Source organism: Thamnophis elegans, chromosome Z (assembly GCF_009769535.1).
Source record: "Thamnophis elegans isolate rThaEle1 chromosome Z, rThaEle1.pri, whole genome shotgun sequence".
NCBI classification, from domain to species: domain Eukaryota; kingdom Metazoa; phylum Chordata; class Lepidosauria; order Squamata; family Colubridae; genus Thamnophis; species Thamnophis elegans.
Window position 1 is genome coordinate 109776627 of NC_045558.1, and position 19472 is coordinate 109796098.

General features: G+C 37.5%; 1 protein-coding gene across 1 annotated transcript; it reads left to right on the forward strand.

The window, feature by feature from the left end:
* The first annotated feature begins 857 nt into the window (after positions 1 to 857).
* On the forward strand, positions 858 to 1784 carry LOC116521334 (olfactory receptor 6N1-like). Its single transcript, XM_032236018.1, has one exon. It carries the CDS (start codon positions 858 to 860, stop codon positions 1782 to 1784), a length of 927 nt encoding a protein of 308 aa, XP_032091909.1.
* Positions 1785 to 19472: the final 17688 nt, after the last annotated feature.

The window sequence follows — 19472 nt, forward strand, 5'->3', positions numbered from 1 at the left end:
TTTCCTGAGCTCTTATAATCACCAACAAAAATGAATGTTTATAAAATGAAGATGTGAACAATGACGCTGCCATCTTTATTCTGGATCATGATGATGTTCTTGATCTGATATCACACAGGTAATCACCTTCTTTTCTCATAACTCTTTTTGAAATGAATTGGTGTAAACAATGGGTTTATCAATGAAAACTAATATCATGTTGAAAGAAAATCAAATAGCATATATTGCCATCCATGAAATTCAGCTACTTAGTGATCTAGTAAATTAAAGCAAAGTAGTACTTTGCAAAGGTCAGAAATAATTGCAAAATGATCCCCATTTCTGTCTGGGAAACAGTCTGCCTTCAAAACTAAAGATGAAGAAGCTTTGCACTAGAAGCTACACAGGATTGTCCGGTTGAATTCTGGCTGTTCCTTCCTGTCCAGAATCTGCCAGACTTCAGGCATTGGGATAAGATCTTGATAGTATTACAAGTATCAAGATCAAGACAAATAGATAAGCCAAACTTTATTTATGCATATAAGCAGGAGTCTATCAATGTTTCATATTTTGAGTTGTTACTTATTCACTCAGAACTAGAGAAACTGCTTTCTGAATGCAATTCTTTTAATATGAAGGAATAGAGTAGATAGCATATTCATGACCTGGAAAAGAAATCCATGTATGATAATTGTCATGATTATCTTAAAGTTACTAGTCTAGCCTGTATTAAAAAGAACTGATGTTTATTTTATAATATACAAATTTTGCTTCTTTTTCTCTCCCCCCACTCCCCATTCCCACTCCAAAGATGCATGAGATGATCTGTGCTTTCCCTGCTGTATGCATATTTCAATGATAGAAGAATGAACATAACGATGAATATCACAGAATTTATCGTGTTGGGGTTTGGAAACGTTGGACAATGGCAATCTCTCCTCTTCTTTGTTTTCCTAGTGATTTATATTGTAGCCACGGCTGGGAATGTGCTCATTGTGACTTTAGTTGCAGTTGATCAACATCTTCATACACCCATGTACTTCTTCCTGGGAAATTTGTCGTGCTTAGAGACTTTCTACATCTCAAATATTGTACCCAAAATGATGGCTGGCTTATTGACTGATAAAAACACCATTTCTTTTCGCAATTGCTTTGTACAATTCTTCTTCTTTAGCTCCCTCATGGCAACTGAGTGTTATCTCCTATCTGCAATGTCATACGATCGATATTTAGCAATATGCAAACCTTTGCATTATACAAAAAGTATGACTACTCGAATCTGTATCCAGCTAGCAGCTTCTTCATGGATAAGTAGCCTTATAGCTGGTGTCTTCCTCTTGAGTGTAATGTTGCAGCTTACATTCTGTGGTCCAAATGAAATCGATCATTATTTTTGTGATACATATCCAATTATGAAACTTTCCTGTAGTGACATCAGCTTTGTAGAACTTATAAGTTTTATCCTCGCTTTTGCTTTTACTCTACCACCTTTTCTCCTTACCTTGACTTCCTATATATACATTATATCTACTATCTTGAAAATACCTTCTACTATAGGTAGGAAAAAGGCTTTTTCCACTTGCTCATCTCATCTGATAATGGTTTCTCTGTTTTATGGAACCATCATGATTGTGTATGGGTTACCAAAGCGTAAAATACTTAGTGATGTCAACAAATTTTTTTCTTTCCTGTACACAGTTTTAAACCCTCTTGCCAATCCTTTCATATACTCCCTGAGAAATAATGAAGTAAAGGATGCTATCAAGAGGTTAGCAAGAAAACTTATGTCCCCCAAAAATTATTAAGGCAGCTATTATGATTTATAAAAATGGGACAATTGGGAAATGATGAAAAATCATGTTATTGTCCTATTGATATATATTTATTATGCTCTGTACCTGCAGTATACAGATAAACCTTTTACTATTTGTTGGATCAAATTATATTTCACTTTTCTTACAGCCCTTCAAGGGAGTTTATAAACTAAAATAGTTTTTTTTTTTTTAAAAAAAAACCTGCTGAAATGAAGGAAAAAACCTAGCCATTTCAGTCATACATTAAACAGAAGTGCTAAGCTATATTTTCAATAGTGTTAGTCCTTCCAATAATTTGGCCTTACTTTTATAATAATAAACATTTTATATAAATAAATGTAACTCTACTTTGCCCTTGCACATTTATTAAAATCAATGCACTATGTTTATGTTTATTGCAATCTACACACACACAAACACACACACAAACACACACACACACACACACACACACTTCCTAGTCAGATTAGATGAAACATTATTCAGGCAACTGGCTATTGCCTGAGCACTGTCTACATAAACATCTAGGGTTTTTTTTAATAGTCTTAAATTCAATACTTGGTTACCTAATAAATTAAAACTTATATACATACATACATACATACATACATACATACATACATACATACATACATACATACACACATCCTCAAAATATTCTAATTTCACATGATGTTTTAGCAAGATTTTGAAACTAGATACATGAGCTTCAAAGGTTTTCTTTAGTTTCTCTATAGTGGGAAGCTCCCAGTAGCTCAATGTCAAATCAAATGAAATAAAATCAAGTTACTTCAAATCAATTTTGAGGTTGTTAATGAGTGCAGAAATTCCAAAATAAAACCAGGAGACAGAGAGAAAGCCGGGGGGGGGGGGAGAGATCTCTCACAAACATAAAGGTTTTATACATACAGGAAATGTGCAATGATCAGACTTAGATATAAGGAAGTAAATTCTGAGGTGCAGATGTTTATCATATTCTGTGTGAGTGCAAAGTCTTCAAAGAAATTCTCTAGCTATGACTATGGCGGCCTCATAACTTTATTATAGTTATTTCATCTAGAGTAAATTAAAGAAATTCACAACGTCTCCCTGCCTTTTCTACTTGACCTATTAAATTTTGCAGGACAAGCATGCTCTGGGTCCTGTAGCAGGTTTCTGCTGTCTGGGGGAACTCAGGAAGACAACCTCTTCTATCACATCACACGGCTTCTGCAACATTATTTTCTGGGAGATTAAACTTGGTTCCACTGGCTTCTGTAAGGCATCAAAGACCTGATTATGTATTAAGCCTTGGTCTAGGTGTGTGGCTGAGCCTGTATTCTGATTTTGTTAATTTTCTTTTATATTGGACTTTGTCTGTTATTTATTATTTTGTAATGAGGTTTGTTAGCCAGAGTCATATATTTGAGACGAGGAACAACATAAATTGAATATGTAAAATGGCACCTCCAACCAAGCCTAACAAAAACAGAAACAATCATATTCCACCCAGCAATAGCTTGGCACGTTACCAGCTTTGGATGAAGTTTCAAATCCATATTTTACAATGTTTATTGCTTATTACAATAGCATGTGCTACAATAATATATTATCACTATGCTGCTATTTGCCAACCTTTACACTACAAGGTGTTCACTGTGTATGTGATGTAATCACTGCTGGTTGCTGGTAAACATTATTGTCAGGATATTGTGCAGAAAATGTCCACATGAGTCAGAGACACTAACACAAACTTGTAATTTTATATTAATAAATGCATTTAACATTCAAATTTAGCAAAGAAGATAGTTAGGAACACAAGAACATCATGGGGTAAATCAAACAGCACACGGAAGAAAAAAAGGCTCCCTCTTTATTGCCTCATGCATGAGACAGCACTTTTCAACCAATTAACTACAACTGTGTGTTCTGGCCTATTCACAACCTCTCCCTGCCTTTTCACTTTAATGTTCCAGCTACTAAGTTAAATATCAACATTTGATATTTAATTTAACAACAATGATTCTACTGCATACCCCAAAAACTTTCAGGTTATCTTTGGTCATTGGTCAGTTTTGGCTTGTATGTGTTTCATATTATATTTTCCCTATCTAAAACAATTTTCATGCCTCCATTAGAATATTTTTGTACTGGAATTTCAAATAATACTTTTTGGCCGAATTGAATCAATCAGTTCCATGCTCTTTATCCCTCAAGTCATTTTGTGGGAGTTTACTTTCATCAACATGTCAATGATAGCTAATTATATCTTTTAACCCCAGGATAAAAAATGAAGTTTTCAAGATTTTGATTCTGGAGGCTGGCTGGTTTGGATGGTGAGCTCATAGGAACTCTGTCCTGTGAAGGCCAAGTAGCTGTCAGTATTTGTACCATCCAGATTTGGAGACATTGAATTCTTGACCTTGTATGGAGTGGCCACATCTCATTCAAGAGAGGCACACATTACTTTTGGGGGGAGGGGTTTTCCTGGATTCAAAGTTACTAGTTGATGAGCAGATTGTGTTTGTGACAGGGAAGGCCTTGATACAATTGGTGACCTTTCATACCGTTTCTTACATTGGGAGAGGGGCTTCAGACAATCACTCAATTCAATTCAATTTATTGAGTTTATATGCCACCCGAGAGACTCAGGGCGGCTCACAATAAAAAAGGGAGGGGATACAAAAAATAAAATAAAAACAACAATTTAAAATTCTACAACAGGCATAACCTCGTATGGGGCTGGATAGTTCAACAGCCCCAGGCCTGCCGGAACAGCCAGGTCTTAACCGCTTTGCGGAAGGCCGGAAGGGTAGTAAGGGTCCAGATCTCCATGGGGAGATTGTTCCATTGGGCCGGAGCAGCCACAGAGAAGGCCCTCCCCCGAGGAGTCGCCAGCCAACATTGGCTGGCAGATGGGATTCGGAGGAGGCCTAATCTGTGGGATCTAATAGGTCTTTGGGAGGTAACTGGCAGGAGGCGGTCTCTCAAGTACCCAGGTCCAATACCATGTAGGGCTTTAAAAGTAACGACTAGCACCTTGAAGCGTGTCCGGAGACCAATGGGCAGCCAGTGCAGCTCGTGGAGGATAGGTGTAACGTGGGTGTACCAAGGTGCACCCACAATCGCTCACGCGGCTGCATTCTGGACAAGCTGAATTCTTTGAACACTCTTCAAGGGGAGCCCCATGTAGAGCGTGTTACAGTAATCCAGTCTTGAGATGACGAGGGCGTGAGTGACTATCCGAAGGGCCTTCCGGTCCAGGTAGGGTTGCAATTGGTGCACCAGGCGAACCTGGGCAAAGGTCCCCCTGGTCACAGCCAACAGATGATGTTCTAGAGTCAGCTGCGGATCCAGGAGGACTCCCAAATTGCGAGCCCTCTCTGAGGGGCGTATAATTTCACCCCCCAGGCTGAGAGATGGAATAGCTGGACCATCTTTGGGAGGGAGCATCAATAGCCACTCGGTCTTGTCGGGGTTGAGCGCCAGCTTGTTTATTCCCATCCCAACCCTAACAGCCTCCAGGCACTGGCCCATCACTTCCACCGCTTCACTGAGTTGGCACAGGGCAGACAGATACAGCTGTGTATCATCCGCATATTGATGGTATTTAATCCCGTGCTGGCGTATGATCTCACCCAGCGGCTTCATGTAGATGTTAAATAGGAGGGGGGACAGGACCGAACCCTCCGGCACCCCAAAGTTGAGGGGCCTAGGGGTCGATCTCTGTCCTCCGACCAACACCGACTGCGACCTGTCCAAGAGGTAGGAGGAGAACCACCGAAGAACGGTGCCTCCCACTCCCACCTCCCGCAACCGTTGCAGAAGGTTACCATGGTGGATGGTATCGAAGGCCGCTGAGAGGTCAAGAAGCACCAGGATAGAGGAATAACCCCTATCCCTGGCTCACCAGAGATCATCGATCAGCATGACCAAAGCAGTTTCCGTGCTGTAGCCAGGCCTGAAACCGGACTGAAAGGGATCGAGATAATCGGACTCATGTCCTAGTTCAGCTATTGGCAACCTTAAACACTCAAAGAGCCACAAATATCCTAACCGGAAGCCCCCTGTTCAATTCTGGAGCTGACCAGAAGTCGGTTCCTCCACTTCCGGTAAGGATATTTGTGGCTCTTTGAGTACCTTTGGTTCAAGGTACTAATTATGACCTTTAAGGCACTCCATGGCTTAGACCCAGGGTACCCATGAGACCACCTACTGCCACCGGTAGCCTCCCATTGTCCAGTGCGATCTCACAGAGTTGGCCTTCTCAGGGTGCCGTCGGCCAGACAGTGTTGACTGGTGACCCCCCAGGGGGAGACCCTTCTCTGTGGGAGCGCCTTCCCTCTGGAATGAGCTGCCACAGGAGCTTCGTATAATCCCCAACCTCTGGTCCTTCCGACGCCCTAAAAAGTTGGGTTTTCCAGCAAGCCAGCCTGGCCCGAACAAAACAAATCAAAGTATTGCTTATTGTTAATTTTAATTTGAATTCTTTTTTAAAAAAAATGTGTCATTGTTAATTTTAATTGGGTTTGGGGATATCCTATTTAATTTTTTTTAACTTTTGTAGTATGTGTTTCTTTTAATGTTGTATGCTGCCCTGAGTCCTTGGGAGAAGGGCGGCATATAAATCGAATAAATCTCAACCATAGAGTCTCCTGCTAGCATTCTTTTTCCTCTACCTTTCCTAACAGAAATCCCTATAAATTGTGGAGTTGACTGGAAACAGGGAGCTGCAATATAGGGATCAAAGAGCCACATGCAGCTCCAGAGCCATGGGTTACTGACTCCTGTCCTAGTCATCTCATGGTTTGACTACTGCAATACATTCCCTTGACCACCTGTAAATTTCAGCCACTCCAGAAGTTGGTGGCACAAGCATTAATGGGTGTGCCTCACTATCCCAATGTAACACCTCTTTGCAAGATGCAGTGGTTGGCAATTTGTTACAAGCTACAAGTGCTGCTTGTTAAAAGTGCTGCTTGTTACCCATGAAACGTTCCTTGGTATAAGGCCTGATTATGTGATGAACAAGTGTCCTTCATACATCAGCCATCAAATTCAATCCTGCAGGGCTGGCATACTCCAGGTTCAGTTCAGTTCAGTTATCTATTTGAGTCTCTGGAGGTATGCTTTATTTTATAATTTAAAGGTTTTTATTGATTTTATTATATTTTTTGATTATGTTATAATTATAGTTGATTACCCAGTAAAAAAAATCTCCTAAAATCCATTTAAAAAATATTTTCATCTGAATCTTACAAGTTGCTTCATTGGCCAAGGAATGTGTTTATCTTGCAAATGTTAGAACAGTGGAGACTTTTTCTGATATAATTTCTATCACTAAAGTGGAAAACATTATCATTATTATTTTTATACAGGTCTCCAAAACATTCAACATTCTCACACATCAATTAAATTATAAAGTTAAAAGTTGGCAACTATAATGAAGAACAGTTGTTCATTTTATCTCACCAAATCCTGGATGAAGAAATAAGTTTTCATGGACCTTTTAAACAACAGCAAAGTAGAGGCTATTGGATCTTGGGATACCTCATTCCAGTAGGAAAAACACACCTACAGAGAAAACATACCTCCAGGGACTCAAATAGATGCCTGAACTGAACTGAACCTGGAGTATGCCCACCCTGCAGGATTGAATTTGATGGCTGGAAATGCATTTGGCTCTTTCATCTCTCCATTGTAGCTCCCTGTTGCCAGTCAGCACCACAATTTATAGGGTTTTCGGTTAGGAAAGGTAGAGGAAAAAGAATGCTAGCAGGAGACTCTATGGTGGGGGGAACTGGACTTCTAGTCAGCTCCAGAATTGAACAGAGGGCTTTGAGTTAGGATCTTTGTGGCTCTTTGAGTGTTTAAGGTTGCCGACACCTGAACTAGGACATGAGTGATTGTCTGAAGCCCAACTCCCAATCTAAGAAAGGGTATGAAAGATCACCAGTTGTGTTCCCTGTCACAAACACAATCTGCTCATCAACTAGTAACTTTGAATCCAGGAAGATTCCCCCCCCCAGTAATATGTGCCTCCCTTGAATGAAATGTGGCCACTCCATACAAGGTCAAAAATTCAATGCCTCCAAATCTGGATGGTACAGAGGCTTCCCTGAAGGCTCCAGATGAAAAAAAAATGACCCTACAAGCAAACTGGAAGTGACTTCTGGTTTGTCCATTGGGACATTTTTCACCCTCTGGAGCCTGGAGCCTTCAGGGAAGCCTCCTGCAGGTCCCTGAAGGCTCTGGAGGACTAAAAACGGCCTTATAAGCAAACTGGAAGTCTGTTCCTGAACTTCGGTTTTGTCCGTAGGGCTGGTTTTTTGCTTTCCAGAGGCTTCAGGGAAATTCCTGAAGTTTCCAGAGGTCCTCTAAAGCCTCTGGAGCCTGGAGAGGGCAAAAATAGCTTTAAAAAGGCTGAATTCAGCTGGGTAGTGTGCACATGCGTGTTGGCCAGCAGACAGAGCAACGCCTCACATGCCCTGACAAATGGCTCCACATGCCACCTGTGGTCTGCGTGTCATGGGTTTGCCAACCCAGACCTATAGAGAAGTTTTGTTACATGGAAAAATCTACTTCAGATTCTCAACTGCTGCCCATAATCAGTTTGCTATAACTTCTGATCTATTGCATATCACCATACTATAATTTCCTTGACCTTTTGGCAAAAATTTGAAATATTATCTGATTTAACAAAGTGTCAGAAAACATCAGCCCTTAGGTTTTGCTAAATTTTGTATATTAAAATCTTTCAACTTATATATTGAAATCTGAAATCTGTCCGTCACATAACTTTATCTGCACCTCAGGGACTTAAACACATAGTTCAGACACAAATTTGGTACCAGACTGCATCATTATCACCAAGGCCTTTGAGTTTGATAAAATGATAATTAGTCCTCCTGTGTTTGCCTTAAGCCGCTAGAGGACTTTACATCACTTTCCCTCCCAGAGAGAGAAAAATATTCCATCTTTGTAATTACCTATGTTGAACTTTTTAATTAGCCACACTGCTGCCTATTAACAACTCCACTAACTATGTATAAAGCATCTCATTAGCTTAATTGCCTAAAATTGCCTTGAAAAACCATAACATTATTTTTTTTAATGAACCAGCTTTAGATGACAAAAAAAAGCTTTTTTCATCAAAAGGAAATTACTGAGGAGTTTTCTAATGCATTGTCAGAACAAATTGACTTTAAAACAATTAATTCCCATACAAAGATTTGTATGCAGAATAAATTTTAAAAAATCTACTAAATGCAATCATATTTCCCTTGTATAACACCAAGTATTACTATTTGTTGAGCACATGGAATTATAATTACTATTATTCTTCATCCAACTCAGCAAAAAATAACATTTGGTGTTATTAGTTGCTATGGAATAATTTTATTTGATTTTTATTTATAAATAATTATTGTTCACTCAAATACACTCAAGGGAATGGTGAATGCTAAAAAGACTGTCTGTGGATAGTGTCAATCCAGCAGTGGGTTCCAATGTAAGTTAAATCTCTACATTTGCACATAGATATTTTCTGAGATTCTTATACATTTTTTCTCCAGAACTTTAATGTATGATTTTATACGTTGATTATGAAACACTAGAATTTTGAGTATCTTGTTTTTCACAGAGGCAATGTCTCCCACTTCTTCCATTGCCAAAAGGGGACAAATTGCATCTCAACAACAGTTACATCTGTAATTGCTAAAGAAGTTGACCCACTCATATGTATCCATATATAGCATACAACTTGGCCTCTACACAAATGTGAGGGCTTATGAAACCATTTAATCAGATTTTCTTAGGATTTTGTTTGGTATCTCCTAATCCTGTGATGGCACATGGAGCAATGTTGCCTGGTACACGCGACATCAGCCATTCCTATTCTGGATTTCTGGCACACATGCACATATGCCAATCAGTTGGCCTTTGTGTGTGTGGCAGTGCTGGAAACCTGGTTTTCTGTTTTCCAGCATAAGCATGCGCTTCCGACCAGCTAACCAGAAAACTTGCCAGCCGGTATGTATGTGCATGACAGAAACCATAAGTATATTTTTAGTGCACACATGCCCCCTGGCAACTCCTCTTCTTGATTGTGGCATAGATGAATGTACGCGCATGTGAAGTGCTCCTTTTTTTGCACATGGTGCACGTTGTGCCCTGCACACACAGTCTCTTCTCAGCACTCAAAAAGGTTGGCTGTCCAACATAGTATTCAGGCCTGAAGCTAACACACCAAGTATTAAGTTTCAGGCCTAGGCTAGGGTTTTACTCAGCACCTGTTTGACTCTAAAGGCCTGATGCCTCTGCTTGTTTCAATTATCTCATTGGCATAGTGTTATTGTGCAGAACTTTGTAATCTTGACTTATCTCCTGAATATTTAGGACAGGGGTGTCAAACTCAATTTCATTGAGTGCTGCATTAAAGTTGTGTTGGACCTTGGGGAGCTGGGGTGGGTGTGGCCAAGGCGGACATGGCCAGCTCAACATCATTTGTGTTTGGGGCATCTGTAGTGGCTTGAACACTCTGCCAGTGAAAACAGGCTCCTGAGCTCCATTTTCAGCTGCAACAGATTCCTGTAACCCTTTGCCAGCAAAAACAGAGTTCAGGGGGACATACTAAGCAAATATAGATGGGTCTTTTCCAGAGTCTGCTTTGATGCTCTCACATTAGCTTTACTGGTGAGAGATTTCATGGGGTTCCTTATTTGAGAGATTTTGCTCTTGTGAGAGTTAGAGTTAGAATTAAAAACTCTTGTTAATTTCTCAAATGGGCATCTTTTTTATAATATCCCAAAACATGCTTTGATCATCCCAATCATTTACAAATATATAAGCCATATATTTTATAGTCATTATTTTTTAGAGAAGCTAACTCCATAATCATATACCAAGTGGCCAAATATTTTCACCAAGTTATATAATTGTGCAAAAATTTAATTAGATATGTTGTTTTATTGACGTATTATTTTCCCTTCCCCAGTAACAAATACAAATACAAATAAATACAATAGCAGAGTTGGCAGGGGCATTGGAGGTCTTCTAGTCCAACCCCCTGCCTAGGCAGGAAACCCTATACCATTCCAGACAAATGGCTATCCAATATCTTTTTAAAGACTTCCAGTGTTGGGACATTCACAACATCTGGAGGCAAGTTACTCCACTGATTAATTGTTCTAACTGTCAGGAAATTTATCCTCAGTTCTAAGTTTTTGCAGTTCCACTGGTGTTTTTGCAGGAAGCTGAAATTTGTTGATGTATCTCATAAAATTCTTGGACATGGTACCAAGTGTCCCAATGGCAATGAGTATCACTGTTACATGTTTCATCCATAATCAGGTAGTTCGACGGCCAGGTCGTAGTATTTCATAGTTTTTCCCCAGTTCCTTTTCTTCAACTCTGCCATCTCCAGGTAACATGATGTCAATAAATTGCATGTTTTGGCCCTCTATAATCATGATATCTGGAGTGTTGTGTTCCAATGAAGATCCGCCTTGTTCTTGAGCTGCCAAAATAAAGCCTCCTTTTTCTTTTTTCAATACTTCTGATCTTAACCAGTTCCAAGTTAGCTTTTGGTATTTGAAAGTGGTACAAGATGATGATGATGAGTTCATTTTTGGTGAGATTCACGGCCTTTGTGACTGGTTGATAGCTGAACAGCTCGAGTCCTAACCAAGGACCTAGGAGCTGTTAAGGTAACATTGGAGGATATAAGCTGTTCCAAGTAGGGTGGTTTTTTGTAGAGTCAGAATGTTCAAAACCAATAAATGTAGAATTTCCAAATAGTGAGGTAGCCCTTTAGGTATCGCTCCAAGGGCTCCAATTACAATTGGGACAACACTCGATTTCTTTTTCCACAGTCGCTCAACTTCAATTTGCAAGTCCTGGTACTTTGTGATTTTTTTTCTTGCTGTTTATCTTCAATTTGTGTATCACCAGGTATTGCAATGTCAATGAACCAAACTTTTTTTCTTTTCAAATATTGTTATTTCAGGTGTGTTGTGGGTCAAGTGCCTGGCAGTCTGAATTCTGACATCCCACAAGATCTTGACTTTTTCATTCTCTAGAATATTCTCAACCTGATGTTCCCAGTGGTTTTTGCTATACTCAAATCCAAACATCTGGCACAGTTTCCAATGAATGATTTTAGCAACTCAATCATGGCGTTGTAAGTAGTCAGTTTATAAAATTTTGCTCCATCCACTGATTAAATGGTTGACTGTCTCATCTTTCTCATTCAGAGGCGACATTTGCTGTTGGTGGTAACATGTTAAATATTTGCCTTCATGCAATTTGTGGCTAAGGCTTGTTCTTGAGCTACTAAAATAAAGCCTTCTGTTTCTTTTTTCAGTACTCTTGATCTTAACTAGTTCCAAGTTAGCTTTTGGTCAGCTTTGCCTTCAATACTTTTCAAGTATTAGCCATTAATGGCTTTTATTATTATTGTTGTTGTTGTTGTTGTTGTCATACAATAGATCTGGATTGCACGCTTTGACAAATCATTATTATTTTTATACAGATCTCCAAAACATTCAACATTCTCACACATCAAATTATGTTACCTATTTTTCCCCATTCCAAATATTGTGTAAGTTTTTTTCCCTCCATCTCCCCACCAATTCCTTGTGATTCTTACTGAACTTTGAAATGCAAATATTAGCAATCTATGTTCTGACTTTTGGAGGGTCCATGCTTTCTGACATACATTTAACACTTTTCACAATTAAATTGTTTGTGATTGGTGGATCATTAAAAGTGCAATGTGCTATGGTTAGGCAAATTGATAAAATACAGGTAAGATAGTCAATGCTTACTGGCCTTTTGTTCAACAACTATTCTTTAATTAACAGTTTTTTATTTTTAATTTTCAAAACAAACAATTAAAAATCTTCCTTTTTTACATACTGTAGAAAGTGCATCAGTTGGTTACAAAAGACTTTTGTGCATCTCTTCCACAGTAATCAAGCATAATTCATAATAACTCAAGTATTTTAACTCACATATTTATACATGTTACCATCATCATACCTCTATTTAAAATTTACATCTCATTTCCTTAATGAGAGCTGAATAGCTTGAAATAGATATATACTAGTCTCCCTTTATTTATTTATCAGCACAAATGCAATATATATATATATATATATATATATATATATATATATGTATGTATGTATGTATGTATGTATGTATGTATGTGTGGGTGTGTGTGTGCGCGTGCATTATCCCTCCTTTATTTGACTATATCTTGCATCATATCATTTCCCCCTAGTAATCAAGACTTAACTAAATCTAGCTTAATTCATTGTTGTTATTATTATTATTATACAATTGTATCACAGCGGCCAGTTGTTTCGCCGGATTTGGCATTGGTTACTAGTCGGGCCCCATCCAGGGCCTAGGACGTCGTAACGTATTTTCGTAATATGCGTGCAGATCCAAGCAGTGCGGCTTTTTGCATTTGACTGATGGTGATTTTGTCAATCTTTAACTGTTTTAAATGTAATTCCAGTGCTTTTGGAATAGCACCCAGTGTGCCAATTACCACTGGAATTACCACTGCTGGTTTGTGCCATAGTCGTTGAATTTCAATTTTTAAGTCCTGGTATTTTGCAATTTTTTCATGTTCCTTCTTAGCGACCCTGCTATCACCTGGTATTGCGATGTCTATGATTGTGACCTTGTTTTTCTCAACCAGTGTGATGTCTGGTGTATTATGATTATGATTATTATGATTATGATTATTTATATATATAATAAAAAAGGGTTTATAAACTTCCTTTCATGGCTACCATTCAATATTCATATCCAGTTATTACTTATCATAACAGTTCAACATTGTATACAAGACTATTATTATCAATTTTTATTTAACTATACCTATTATCACTGGATTTAACTAAGTTTAGCTAATTTTGAATTATACTCTTCCACCTATCAACCTGTATCTTTCCAGTAACAAAACAGTGTCATATCTTCTGCCATTTGTGGCATCAGTCTTCTAATCATCTCCTTAATCAGTTTTGTATGGACGTCTCTTAGCAACTCTTGCTTATAAAATCTCTCATGTAATTTCGATGCCGTTCTTCTGTTTCCTTAATCAGCTTATCTTTGATTATCAGTTGTGTTATCAAAATTATTGCTAATAAGATTTATCTCTTTAAATCCATAAATTCTTTTATTTTTTCCTCTTCTGTATCTTCCCCTCTTGGGTAGGTTTCCTCTCCATTTAATTCCTCTTTCAGTATTCCACTCTTTCCATTTTCAGAAACAAACCAATCACCATAAATATCAGCAATTTTAATTTCTTTATATTCATTTTCCTCTTCGATTTTTTTGATTTTAACAACCACTTTTTCCATTTGATGAACATCTTCAACATCTCTGTCATATTTTACTGTTAGATGCACTAAGTAATCCAACTTCTTCTCTATCCTCTCACTTGTATTTGATAATTTCTGTATTTCTGAGAGTATCTTTTGCAGATTTAAAATTTCTTTCTGGTGTTGAAATTGCACCATGATTTCCAGCAGACAAACACTACTGCTCTATCTTAGAAAGTTTTAACAGAATTAAGCATCACAATAACATTTCACCTTTTTCTGGTTAAAAATCTACTTCAAAGGAACATCTGTGTGCTTTTCTTTTTCTTTTTATCACTCTCTATAAACAAGCTGTGAGTCCTTGAAGTGCCAAGCCAGCATAATCAGTGAAAAAAAGTATTTCATTTCCAATACACAAACCTCTAGCCTCCGAGTAGCAGGGTTACAATATTATAATGTTACCATTTCTTTGTTTCCCTTTGTATCTTTTTGTATTTCAAGTTTAAAAAAGGTTCAATTCTTAAATGATTTAGAAAAACACCCACAGTACTTGAAAGAGGAGCGTTTTAGTCCATAGATTACAAAGAATAGTCAACGAAAAAAAATAGAAGAAGGAAACTTAATCCATTTGTTTTAAAAGTCTTGCATAAATTCTATACGTAAAAATAGCATTTAAAAAGTAAGATAACCCACTGTTCAAAACCAGTCCAAATTTAATTCCACCGCTTATTTCTTCTGTTCTCCAATTTAAATTAATTTTAAGGTTTTTTTTATAGGCAGTCACTTTTAAAACAGTAAAAATTCCTCACCAGCTGAAAACACTTTCTCTTTCCACATCCTTCCATTTTGGAGCTGTGGTCACAAAGGCATTTATGAAAACAGCTATAATGGAAAAGAGGTTTATTTTTGTTTTCTGGAAATATAGGGGAAATGGCAACAATTTGGACCCTTAGGGACATTTAAGGGTTAGTCTGTGGTTCATGGTATTGGACCTGGGTACTTGAGAGACCGCCTGCTGCCAATTACCTCCACTAGACCGATTAGATCCCACAGATTAGGCCTCCTCCAAATCCCATCCGCCGGCCAGTGTTGACTGGCGACTACCCGGAGGAGAGCCTTCTCTGTGGCTGCTCCAACCCTCTGGAACAAACTCCCTGTGGAGATTCGAACCCTCACCACCCTCCAGGCCTTCCGCAAAGCCCTTAAAACCTGGCTGTTCAGACAGGCCTGGGGCTAAGAACTATTGCCCCCGTCTCGAATTGGTATGACTGTTGTGTATTTTAAATTATGTATTGTTTCTGTGTCGTTTTTAATTTTCTGTTTGTATCCCCCTTCCCTGGTTGAGTTGTGAGCCGCCCTGAGTCCCCTTCGGGGGAAAAGGGCAGCATATAAATAAAATCAACATTCAACATTCAACATTTAGATCAGGAGTGTCCAACCTTAGCATTTGTGGACTTCAATTACCAGAAATCCCCAAGACAGTCATTCCCCATGCTGGGGAATTCTGGGAGTTAAAATCCACAAGTCTTGAAGTTGCCCAAGTTGGACATGTAAATGATGAATTCCTAGAAACCTCAGGGATAATTTTATTGCCTGAAGAATTTGAGAACATGCAGTAATCATCCTATGGATGATTACTTTAAAGCATAAAAAAATGCCTTCATTACAAATGTAAGTCCTTTTCTGAATCTGAAATCTATCAAATCAAGAGTTTGCCAGATTAAAAGATTAAAGATTAAAACCTTCACAAGTTTTTTAAAAATGGGGATGGGAAGTAACCAACCCCATTCTATAGTTGATTCCTAAGGATAAACTATAAGTGTGGCTCTGAAAATGGATGAAAATACAAAAGGTTTTAAGAAAAAAGGTCTTTCAATCCTCTATATACCAAATTAGACTTGCAACAAATGATTATATCTGAAGAGTTATTGCACTTCAGAATATACAACATTCAAACAAAATGATCTAAGATCTGATTAAATGTACATCAATTACACTGTTTCTATGTACCTTTTGTAACAAATTGCAATTGGTAGAATGATCAATATTATATGTAAGTTTCCCAACAGACTGGGAAACTAAAGAGCAAATTAAATAAACCAGTGAAAAATCAAAAGAACTTCAACTGTTCTCTTTTCTAACAATGAATAATACTGCAGTCAGGTAAATATGTTTTTGATCTGAATGATGATTCAGCATACAACTTTCAAAGTTTTTATATTGCCCTCTTATACTACTTATAAATATTTACAACTCCAGAAGCTGAAATTGTGCCATCAATGGAACTTTTAAAGAAGAGATTGCACAGCGAATTGTCAAGGATGATAGAAATCTTCTGTTTGAGCAAGGGGTTGGATTAGAAGATCTCTAAGATCCCTTTCTACTCTGTTATTTTGTATTCTATTTCTTTCTCTGAAAGAGTATGTAGCATTCCACTCTACAATTTCTCTTAATAGCATTTGTTATCATTTGCTGCCATCTAGTGGACATATGTATATATATTGTCAGATTAATTACTTGGTGTAGTGAAACTGCATGTTCATAGTAATCATAAAATATTATTCTAACTTTTTGGATTTTGGGAGAAGGATTGAATTGTGATGCTTATAATTCAAATTGTTATTATACTTAATATATAATTTTAATGACAGTATTTAATATAATATTAACAAAAGGACATGAATACTCCTTCTGATGGGCAACTTTATTAATAACATTAAAAATAGGACTGACTACTAATGCTAGTAGTAAAATTGTGGAAAACTCCGATTAATTTCATGCACAAAGTATATCTAACACATTTATATCTGAAACATAATTACTGTATATCTGAAACATAAACTTTATGAAACATAGATAAAAACTAAAATAGTCTTACAAGCCTGATTAGTTTTATTCAAAACTAGCCGATAACTCAGCCCTTATTTATAGGGGGAAAATGTCCAGACCAAATGTAATTTTTAATGTTGGATTTTCCCTCCTACCAGAGGGAGACCCCTTGTGGAGTACTGTGAAGCCGTTACTATGACAACTGTACTGTGCTGCACAGTAGAAGCCATTTTACGGCAATACAGTAGAAGCCATTTTAAGGCACAAGATGCTGTATCTTAATAGAACACACACACAGGGATGTCTTATCCCCACATAATTTGTTTCCAGAGTGTAAGTCATCTGTGTACCAGGTTTGGTTGAAATTGCTCAATGCATTCCGGACTTATACTGGAACACACAGAGACATACATACACACATCCATTTTTATATACATAGATTTAGCTCTAAAGGGAATAAAATGTTGCAAACTAATCTTACACTATATTGCTTCCAAAACTGCTCAATTTTGCACCTTGTGTGGACTGTTCTGCCCCATTCCATCCCCAAAGAGAATTTTTAAAACCAGACAACAGTGTCATTTCCTGGATCTATATTTTTAAAATTAAGAGAAGAAATTTCTTTGCAGTTACATAAAATTGTTCTCTTTTATTCACAACCAAGTTCAGAATAGACAGAATTTTTCTCAGAGCTATACAATTCCATGTTTTGGAATATAATAGAGTAACACATTATAATTCTCAACTATAATATTTTTTTTCCAAAATTATATTAGCATATAAAATAATTTGAAGCCAGGACAAAGCTATAAAAGGACAGGACAAAAATAATACAAATCAACGAACCTTGACATTTCTTATTTGGCTAATAGAATAAATCTAATGTACAAACTTTTTTCTTCAAAGAGCTCATGGGCACAATAAATTTTCTGATGAATTAGTTCATTTTTAAATCACAGGAAATATATTTCACATGTTTTAATACCTATATTCACTGAGTTTCCAAACTTGGAAATTCCAGTTCTTTTTTCCATAATTCAGTTATGCCACCAATATGATTTTAATTTCACATTTCAACACCTTCTAGAATGCAATTGTTGGTCTTCCTTCCACGGTTCCACCTGTTAAGGAAACTAAAATTCCAGGAGCCATGGAAGATCTTAAATAAATCTTTAAACTATATAAATTATTAAACATATATTGAAATCAAATTCAGGTTGCTTTTTTATCTACGGATGATAGAGAATTTTCTCATCTGGAATTGTGGCTACTTCTTAGCCAACCTCTCCTGTCCTCTGACCTCCTGAAGTTTGTTTGATTTTGTTTCTGATTAGCATCTTAATATTTATAGCAAAGTACCATTTTTTATCACCACAGAAGGCTGCAGGGATTTTACGTTCTCAAAATTCAGTCATTGAGTGACAGGGGACAGATTGTTTACCATTTGTTGCATTCCCCTATTTTTCTGACAATAGCCTCCACCTGATGATCTAGGAGGAGTTTTGAATCCTGAACACCCAGTTCACAGACCTTCCAGGCAGTGGAGGGTTGCAATTTATTTTATTACCGGTTTGCTCAAGTGCGCTCATGTACTCGTGCGATGCTTCTGCACATGCGCAGAAGTGTTTGGGTAGGTGGGTGGAGCCTCCCGCCACCGCCACTACTGGTTCACCCTATCAAGGGCAAATCGGCGGAAACCCACCTCTGTTTCCAGTGTAGTGCAATCCTACCAAAAAACAAAACAGGACAATAGAAGAACCCTGATATATAGTCATCAGCTTAGTCTTACTGGGGTTCAATTTAAGCTTATACTGTTCCATCCAGACCCTAACAAGATATCAATAGTATATTGGGCCTTCTCTCTTCTATCCAGACCCTGGGCCAAGATGGCAATAGCATCTCCTGAACTATCATCATCATACTGTTGGTATGAGAACTCTCATATGTTCTCCTTCAGGGGTTCCCTAGTTTCTCACATTTGTTTAGCCAGCATTCATTGAAGTTAACAGTTTCATTGATGGCTAGATACTCATTTTGATTTCAATGCTACAAAATAAATTCCAGCATTGCAGTGTGGAATCTCAGGTGTTCAGGTGACATATAGATATTTTAGTGGTAGGTAGCAAGAAAAACTCTTTTTATGTCCCTATATGAAACAAATAAAGGCAAATTACTTACCACCAATAGTATTTTGTTTCTTTGTTGATTTATTCTAAAATTTATATGCCCCCTATTGAATCAAATAACTCTGAATAGTTAAGAAAGCAGATACACGCAACAATAAAATCAGAAAAAGGAATAACAAAAGATTCCTGATAAATATAAGGAACTTATCATCCAAATTAGAGCAAGAATAACCTATGCTAAATGAGGAAAGAGCTAGGTTGTTAAGGCCTTTCTTCAATGTCTGGAACATTTCAGCTACAAGCAGAAATAAATGCTTATAGTTTTTTCTTTTCACCTCTAGAGGCCTTAGCAAAAAACAAAACAAAGCAAAATAGAGCAATATGTGAAATATATCATTTTTTTTCATCTG

Bases quoted from the DNA above. Each gene is read 5' to 3' on its own strand.
- LOC116521334 (XM_032236018.1), top strand. From the start codon at position 858: ATGAATATCACAGAATTTATCGTGTTGGGGTTTGGAAACGTTGGACAA.